The 9235-nt window shown below is 41.1% G+C and overlaps 1 protein-coding gene across 2 annotated transcripts; it reads left to right on the top strand.

Annotated features, from left to right (window-relative positions):
* Positions 1 to 269: 269 nt before the first annotated feature.
* Positions 270 to 6224, top strand: LOC104604965 (DAG protein, chloroplastic-like). 2 transcript variants are annotated; one of them, XM_010269551.3, is made up of 6 exons: positions 270 to 648; positions 1016 to 2108; positions 5333 to 5430; positions 5509 to 5574; positions 5681 to 5879; positions 5972 to 6224. In XM_010269551.3, the coding sequence occupies exons 2-5, from the start codon at positions 1720 to 1722 to the stop codon at positions 5854 to 5856; spliced, it is 729 nt and encodes a 242-aa protein (XP_010267853.1). In that variant the 5' UTR covers positions 270 to 648; positions 1016 to 1719; the 3' UTR covers positions 5857 to 5879; positions 5972 to 6224. The 2 variants fall into 2 exon arrangements, with proteins under 2 accessions (XP_010267853.1, XP_088760613.1); XM_088904487.1 differs by lacking the exon at positions 270 to 648 and adding an exon at positions 774 to 923.
* The last annotated feature ends 3011 nt before the right edge of the window (positions 6225 to 9235 follow it).

The following is a 9235-nucleotide window of genomic DNA, read 5'->3' as shown; positions in this document are numbered from 1 at the left end:
TGGAATAAAAAAATAAAAAATTCAAAAAAAGAAAAAAATTTTTGACTGCTTTGTTGTATATATATATATATAAATATAAATTCTAGATGTACTTCTATGATTGACCAATTGGATCAACTTTACCGTGACAAAGTTGAGAAGCTTGAGCTTAGTTTTTCGCTTACCTCGTCATCCCTTTGCATCCCCATGGTTGAGAGTCCTGCAGTTGAGTTTCTGCAAGCTTAAACCATCTAATTTAAATGTGTTTAGCTTTCTTAAAGTCTGTCCTTGGTCCGGGTATTCCTGCTTGGTGGCTCCATTGGCACTCTAGTTTCTTGGTGTCCAGTTTTAGAGGAACTGACCCTCCGTCTATGTCATATTCCTCTCGGGTTATTCAACTGTGAGCCGAGTTTAAATTGTAAGCAATGGCATTAATAATGGGTAGCCAGTTTTTGTGGTCAATATATCTTCTCCTGTCTGTTATCCTTCAGAACTCATGGGAGGCACATGCCACCACACGCTGTTAAGAATGCCAAACTTCTGGTTGATGCGACTATCAGTATTGAACAACCCTTCGTACAGCCCCACCACCAAGGCGGATTTACAATTTCACTTCTGAAAGATCTAAGCCACGTTAGATCTCTAGCATTGAGCAGCTGGTGTTTTCAGGTATGATAATTAAGTTGTCCGAAAACAGTAGTATTATGTTGAGTCTGCATTTGTGCTTTCCATATGAAGATTCTTCCTTTGGGGTTGAAAGAGTGCTGGAATTCGCCTCCTCCTGATCCTGAACTCGACTGTCTCAACTCTCAAGCAGTTGGGTATGAGGGTGTCGATGATGATAATAAAAGAATTGCCTGCCTGGGATATTTTCCCTGCAGAGATGTTGTCCAAACGTGAAGATACTCAAATTGGAAATGGACGAACCCCGGCATCTTGATTGGGTGGGCATCACTGCCAAAGACCATGCATGTTTCACTCAATCTTTTCCTTCTTCTGTTTAATTTTAGTCCTTCATAAATGTCTTTGCTTTCAGGAGCTGGTTGATACTGAGGAAATTGAGAGAGTATGTTTAGCTTCGAGGAAGAAGACTTCTGGAAATCACATATGGTCTCTGGTTTCCCTCTCAGCTCCCTCAAGAAAGTAGAGCTCAACTGGCTCAGTGGAAGCAGAAACGAGGTCCTTATATGGCCAAGTTCTTGTTAAAGAATGCAGAGGTGCTGACTGCTGCAAGCGATCGATGTTCATCCGTTCCATTCCATTTGCTCAACCAAAGGATTACTTTAGCTTCCAACTACACAACTACTTCGAGTTGAAACTTTCCAACGGCTTCTCCATATGTTCGTATAGTGTTCTTGTAAAATCTGATTGTCTTAGTAATGCCTTCAGAGTTCAGCGCTTAAAATTCTGGTGATGGTTTGTGATGAACCTGCTGTGCCTTACCTCTCAGTTCACCTTCGCTCGGTCATCTCCAGTTTCGTGAAAACGGTGTACTTCATATCGTGTGTTTGATCTTAATAGCAAAGTCAACAGATCAGACGGTCAATGTGGTCAAGCCATTTGACTCAGTGGACCATAAGATAAAAGGAAATTCCACCATATCATTTCGTTTAAACCCTAAACCCCCAAAATATCCGCCTAAAAATAAATTAGCGCCATTTCTTCCTTATCTATATTTCTCGTTCTTTTTCTCTCCCGCTCGATCAAGTCCTCCCTCACTCAGCTGTTGCCACTGCTCTAATGGCGACATTCAATTCGTCTCTCCTCTCAAAGATGATAATTTGCCCGTCTTCGCATTTCACTGATTTAAAGCCAAGATCTTCTGTTTCGGTCTATGCTTCGATATCTCGGGTTCCTCTTGTTCCCTCATATCGATTCAATTCTGCACCTTACTTCTCACCTCGTCCTTGTTTGAGTTCTTCTTCGTTATCGACATCCACTCGAGCGGCGGTTGACAGAGACTACACTTCTAGGAGGAGCAATAACAATGAGCCCAGGGAAACCATCTTGCTACCGGGTTGTGATTACAACCATTGGCTCATTGTCATGGAGTTTCCCAAAGACCCGGCTCCAACGAGAGAGCAGATGATCGATACGTATCTTAACACTCTTGCTACTGTGTTGGGAAGGTACGCTTCTCTCTCTCTCTCTCTCTCTCTCTCTCTCTCCTCTCCGTGTCTGTGTGTTGTTTTTCTTCTACTGTTTCTTTACGCATTCAGCATTTGGTCTTACGCATTTTAGGAGTTTTTTTTTTGGTTGAAATAAAAATAATTTTAGTTCTTCTGTGATGATTGATTTCTGAACTGTCCTATTGTTTTCATTTGCATTCATATTCGATTAACAACTTTATTTCAGTAGCTGTGGAAGTCCAAATTTAGAGAAAATATTTCAGAAAGACAACTTATTTTCTTTTTTCTTTTTTTTTTTTTTTGAAAAAGGTAACTTTCATTAAAAAGAAAGGAAGGATTTACATGAGTTGATGTACACGGGAAAACAGGGTTTCCTAAAAAAGCAACTAAAGCCCACTCAAGACACAGGAAACGTATTTGCCCTACGCATCAAATTCCTTCCCAGCCCACTTTTAGCTAAAGCATCAGCCACTACATTGGAGTTCCTAGGGATCCATCTGAAACAGCAATGGAGGTACCCAGAGAGATCAAAAAATTCTTGCAAGAAACGGGCGATCCTCCAGGGGCCTTCACTTTTCCTTTTGGCCCACCCAATGGTGATTCTAGAATCTCCTTCCACCAGTAGAGACCCCACCTGTAGATCTCTAGCTGACCGAAAACCCACCAAAAGAGCTTGAACCTCAGCCTCAGAAGCATCTTGGGCTAAAACAGGGCTGCTAAAAACCCAAGAAATACCTCCCTTTGAGTTGTAAATAACACCTCCGATTCCTGCCATTGGAGGAGAGTCAAATGCTCTTCTTAAACTTCCATCAAATCTCAGAGTGTAAGTGCAATCAGGCCATGGGGAAGTGGAGGGCTGAGGGCCAAAAGTAGAAGAGAAGGATCTCTAACAGATTCCTATTTAAATCTCCATAGCTATAATTGGTGAAAGCTTTGTTTGTCTTCATCCAAGAAATCAGTTGAGTCATTATCCTTTTCTTTAAACACACTTCCGAGGAAGCTTTATTTTCGAAAAGCCTTTTACTCCTCTCCTCCCAGATGCACCACATAGAAGCATGGACTGCAGCCTTCCAAAAAATTCTACCCCTTTCACCCAGATTTCTACCTTTCCACTGCAATATGAACTCATCAACTGTATTAGGAGAGATCCAAGAGAAGCTGCCTTCATAAATCAAATATAGAAGAAATTGCCTACACTGCGGGCCACTTTGCAATTGCTCAAGAGGTGTCCAATAGATTCTCCATTTTCAAAGCACATAATGCAGACATGAGGAGTGATATGCACCACTTCCTAACCTTTTCTTCTGCAAGACATCACAAGTATTAATCTTGCCACAAGCTGCCTCCCACAAGAAAAAGGATATTCTCAGAGGGACCAAAGAAAGCCAAACCCTACTTGATGGGAAAGAGGAAGGAGGGGACCTAGAGACTAAGCTACTGAAGAAAGATTTGGTGGAGAAGGAGCCATTAGGGGTGCCGGGCCAAATTAACTTATCATGGGAGGAAGAGGTTAGATACACATTAGACAACAACAAAAGAAGGGAGGACAACTCATGTGACTCAAGGTCGTTTAGGCCTCTTATAAAATTAAAGTTGAAGGAAAGACCATGCCTGCCGGTGATTAAGGTTGAAGTGACTAGGACTTGTTTATCATACACTAGATTGAAAAGATTAGGGAAGGAGCCAGACAACGGGGAAGGACCCCACCAGAGATCTGTCGAGAATTTTATTAGGTTCCTATCTCCTAGACAGAATCTAAGGTTAGGTCAGAATCTACTGGCCAAAGGGAAGCTACCCCTTTCAGTTCTGCTCCTCTCATGCTTGCTGCGAATTATAGATGCCCACATGGATTGTGGTTTCTTCTTATTATCTCCAAAGCTACTTGCCTAGGAGACCTGTGTTCCTCTCAGAAATGCAGCCTATACCCAACCCACCTTCTTTGTTGGGATTACAGACTGCTTCCCACCTTACCAAGTGATCCTTCTTTCCTCCACCTTCCCTTAAGAAGTCTCTTTGGAGCTTCTCTTGCTGATTTGTTACCCTTGTTGGCACTCTAAACACTGACAAGAAAAAGGTAGGAAGATTAGACAAGGAGGCCTTGATCAAAGCAAGTCTACCACTTTTGCAGATATAATTTTTTCTCCAAGTTTCATGTCTCTTCTCACATTTTTCAATGACTGGAGCCCAAAACTATACCTTTTTTTGGATTATCTCCCAAAGGTAAACTGGGATATTTTATGGGCCAGGTTTCCGCCTTACAACCCACTGTATTATTGTACTTGACTAACCTTTGATGAGGCACGTTAATACCAATAATACTGCTCTTCTGTAAGTTGGCTTTTAACCCTATAACTGCTTCATAGCAAGTCAACACCCTCTTTAAGTTGAGAAATTCCAACTTATCCTCAAGAAAGAAGATAGTGTCATCTGCATACTATAGATGAGTCAAATGAAGGTTCTCCATACCAGTACTAAAACCTCTGATAAGCCCCAGGTTTGCCGCTTTCTTAATGAAGGCATCAAGAATATCAGCAATGAGCAATCAAGGAGAAAAGAAGTGGGGATAGGTGGCAACCTTGGCATAGTCCCCTAGAAGCCTTAAAGAACCCTTGGGCGGAGCCATTGATGAGAATTGAGAACCAGGCCCCTTGAACACATCCCTTCATCCAACTAATCCACTTCTCCCCAAAACCTTTCAACTCCAGGATCCTCCAAAGACATTTCCAATCCACCCTATCATAAGCTTTCTCAAGATCAATTTTGAAGACTAAACCTCCGAAGTTTCTTCTCTTTCTTTCCTCCACCCCCTCATTAGCAAATGGGAATGCTGTCCACTATTTTCTTCCTTGAATAAAGGCACTTCGCACCAGTGCCACTATTTCCCCAATTACCTGTTTTAATCTATTTGCTAGAACTTTTGCTACAAAACTTTTTTTTCGTTCAGTATTGCATTATTGAATTTTATCATAAAAAAGATTCATTTTTTTTATATTACAGATTTTTCTTCATTAGCTTACTACGGAAAGTAGCGGTTTGGAGATTTTTATTTTTTTTCCTTTTTCATGATGTTGGGGGGGTGAGATCGGGATCTGGCTACATTTGATTTAACATGTAATGTTGAGGATAGGGGGGTTATTTCTTTGCTGTTTTAGAAAAAAAACACGTATCCTTCTAGTCATTATGTGTTATTTTCTCTTGAGCTTCTTTGACATCCAATGTTGCAGTATGGAAGAAGCGAAGAAGAACATGTATGCCTTTAGTACTACCACCTACACTGGATTCCAATGTACTGTGTCTGAAGAAACATCTGAGAAATTCAAGGGTAAGTGTTTTTTCCCTTTGTGTAGATGATTATGTTGTTTGCTGAGTGCTTACTTCTATGCTACTATGCTCTACTTAGGGTTGCCTGGAGTTCTTTGGGTGTTGCCGGATTCATATATAGATGTGAAAAATAAGGATTATGGAGGTTGGTTTTTTAATCATTATGTCTATTGTTGTTTTGTTTTAAAAAGAATGCATGAGCTGATGGTTTCTAAATGAACCTTATCTTTTCACTATGACTGTTCTTTTAGGTGACAAGTATATTAATGGGGAGATAATACCATGCAAATACCCCACTTATCAACCAAAGCAACGGAGTGGATCAAAATACGAGAGTAGAAGATATGAAAGACGGAGAGATGGCCCTCCACCTGAACGCAGGAGACCCAGACAAGAGGCAGCTCAACCAGACTCAGCCTCTGGATAAGATAATCAGAATTGGATATACATGTAACAGTGGAGTTTCAATATTCTTTGATTCTTTCAGTCTTTCTATAATTCCAGGCTCAACCAGATCGCTCATTAGAGTGTTGATTTTACAGGTTATTACTGCTTTGATTTTGAAAATGGCGGGACTTTGCAAACTTCTGTAACTCATTGTTGGTTATTTGTTAGAGGCACTATCATGACTGGATGGGAGGTGCTGCCTAAATATTGTCTATGGTGAAGATTCTGCTCATGTATAATTAAGGCCTTCAGTGTAGTTCCATCTGGTAGAAACTAGATTGTTTAAGAGTATTTTTGTAAGATTGTTTTTGACCTTTAAGATAATCGATTTGGCTATAGTTATACTTATGATCTTGTTGCTAGGCATGCTAATAAAGTTTACTTCTAGTTTATCATAAAAAGAAGAAAGGTTTTCCTAGCTTATCTTGGTAAGTTGGTATTACTCTAGTGTTGGATAAACTAGTTCAACTGTTTTTTTCAATGGCAATGGTTTTGATATTTGGCAAATTCCTGTTTGATGTATGAAATGTATGCTGCCTGCTTGATTCTATGGTTGTTTTCTTGTATCATATTTTGATTAGCTATTAAATCGATGATGTGCTTGTTCCAATTTTTTTTTTTTGAAAAGCAAAAGCATTTCTTTTATGATAGTTTTGCAAGAAGAAATATCAGAAAAATCGCATGAGAGAGACCTTATAACAACTCAAAATGGGTAAAAGCAGAAGCAAAATGAAGTAGTCAAGTGGACGAACATACCCTTATACTCTCTTACACCTAACAAACTTAACCAACCAAAGCAACGCTAAAATTCAAAGGCAAGCCAACAGTGCAACTTAGACCTGTAAAATTGTGGCAACCAATCAAGGATGGAGAAGAAGACCACCACCAACACCTCCACTAGCACCACCTCCAATGCCACCACCTATACCGCCAACAGACAACAGTACTGCTGATACCACCAAGGCCACCCAGGCCGGCCATGGACAGTACATTGGCTACCCCACCAACAGCACCACTTGCACCTCCAAGCCTAGCAAATCAGCCAACTCTGCATAGATTCCCGACTCCACCAACTCCACTGAGGCCACCAACTCCACCAAGTCCACCAGCTCCACTGAGCTCACCAACTCTACCAAGTCCACCAGCTCCACCGAGCCCACCAACTCTACCAAGTCCACTAGCTCCACTGAGCCCACCAACTCTACCAAGTCCACCAGCTCCAACGAGGCCATTAGTTCCACCAAGTCTGCCAGCTGGGAAGAATGCTCACGGCTCGATTAACCAAACTGTGGACTCTTTTTTGAAACCAAACTGGTATCACCGGTTGTTATTAATTCCCCAAAACAAAACCGAACCGATACCATTGGTTAACCAATTGATTGATTTTGGTTTTTGACCGGTTTGATTCTTCGGTTTTTGTCTTTTTATATTTATAATATGTATTATAAATAAATATATAAATATATATGTAGTATATTATATAATAAATAATTATAATATATTATAAATGGATAGTTATATATATGTGCGTTGGCTGCATTCATCTACTTTCCTCTAAATCAGGTATGTTTCATCTTAGTTTTTTTACCTGATCATTAGTTACGCCATTGCCTACCAAAACAGTTCATGACTGAGCTTCTACCAATATTGTTTTATGAGCTGATTCCAAGTCAAGAACACTTTAAGCGGGAGTGATGGCAGAGGAGAGATTCGTGATGGCAGGTCGTTAGAGAAGGGCACTGAAGGTGGAAGCAAAAGAGTTTCTGTTTGAAGAATGGAGAGCTAGAGGAGTGCTGGGTTTGAAGATTAGGGAAGCTAAGAAGGCTACTGTGTTACTGGAAGGTGTTGGATGGATCAAATGGTTCAAGGACTTTATTCTTGGAGCAAGTCTCAAAGGAAAGCAAAAAAACTGGAAAGAATTTGGCACTGAAGAAGGAAAGAGGTATGTCTTAGAATACAAAAGGAACATCAAAGGATCGTATATAATTTTAATGAAATATTTTGGAAAGGGTAAGCAGAAGATTGTTTGCTTCCCTGAAGACAGGCCCATGGTTGGAGGGAAGTCACTGGAATGCTTAATGAGTTCTTGCAATGCCTGATAAATGCACAAGCAGAGGTCCCAACAGAGATGAAAGAGTTTGAAGAAAATAGTAGTAAAACTGAAAATCTGGGACAAGAGATAGTGGTTAATGGAAAGACTAATGAGCATTGTAGGATGGCTGATTTCTCAAGAAGGGAAGACTGGGAGAGTAAGTTTGAAATCCAAGCTAAAAACCAGGTCAGTGACTGGAGGAGAGTTGCAGACTTACTGATACAAAACTTGAAATTGAAAGGCATTTTTATTGTAACCCCTTTTGATAGCTGTAAGAGTTGAAAACTCCTTCCAACTCTAAAGAGTTTTCTATTGAAGATGATGTGATTGTACGTATTTTGCGTTTGCCTTTCCACTTATGGAGGCAAGAAGTGGCTGAAGCCATAGCCCAGTTGTGTGGAGGGCATCTCACTGGTGCTTTCTGGGGAGATCTCTGCTCGGCTGCTATATTATTAAGTGGAGTAAGGCCAGAAGATCTGCTGAGAAAAATCGACTTAAGAGTGGGGGGTTGCTTCTACTCGATATGGTTGGCTTCCTCCATAGAAGCAGGCTTGTGGAAGGAGGCTCGGAAGGAGGATGAAAGGGTGGAAGAAGATGTATTGCGTGGATCAAGGGGATTGGTGATTTCAAACAGGAATACAAGTTTCACCAAAAAGAGTAAACAGGAGCTAAAGGGGCTGGAAGGTTTGAGGCAAATGGAAGATCAGAAGAGTGGTGAACAAGGCAACAGGTTGGCGTGTAGTAGGTCTTATGCGCAGGTGGTCAAAGGTGGCAGATATTTGGTTCAAAAGTTATCAAATGAAGGGGGGATGGTAGGCCTGAACCAACCCGAACCAAGAAAAGAGGGAGCTGAAGCGTCGTTATTTGGTTCTGGGTGTGACAAATTAAGTGGTCACGTGCTGAACACTTCTGGTTGCAAGGGGCAGCAGAATTTAGCAAGTCCCACTAATAGTAATGGGCTGAAGCAATCTGGGCTTAAAACTGCTCAAAATGGGATGGATGAGTGTTTAAAAATTCATGTGACTGAAGATACAGCAGGATCAAAGGGTGAGACACTTGAGTCACTTAAAGCTCATGTGTCCGGCAGGGGGTGGCTTTGATAGATGGTAAGAACCATCTATCGTCTTCTTCATCAACAGCTTCCTCTCGGCTGAAAGGTTCAGGTGCAGGTTCATCTGTGCTCGACTCTCTACAGTGGATTCCGATGCAGAAATTGAAATCGCCGTTGCCTGATAGATGCAACCCAAGGTATATTAAGCACAGCGGT

This window comes from Nelumbo nucifera, chromosome 1 (genome assembly GCF_055504915.1).
Source record: "Nelumbo nucifera cultivar China Antique chromosome 1, China Antique-T2T, whole genome shotgun sequence".
In the NCBI taxonomy this organism is placed as follows: domain Eukaryota; kingdom Viridiplantae; phylum Streptophyta; class Magnoliopsida; order Proteales; family Nelumbonaceae; genus Nelumbo; species Nelumbo nucifera.
The sequence above is the reverse complement of the archived record's forward strand: the minus strand, read 5'-3'. Positions and strand labels throughout refer to the sequence as shown.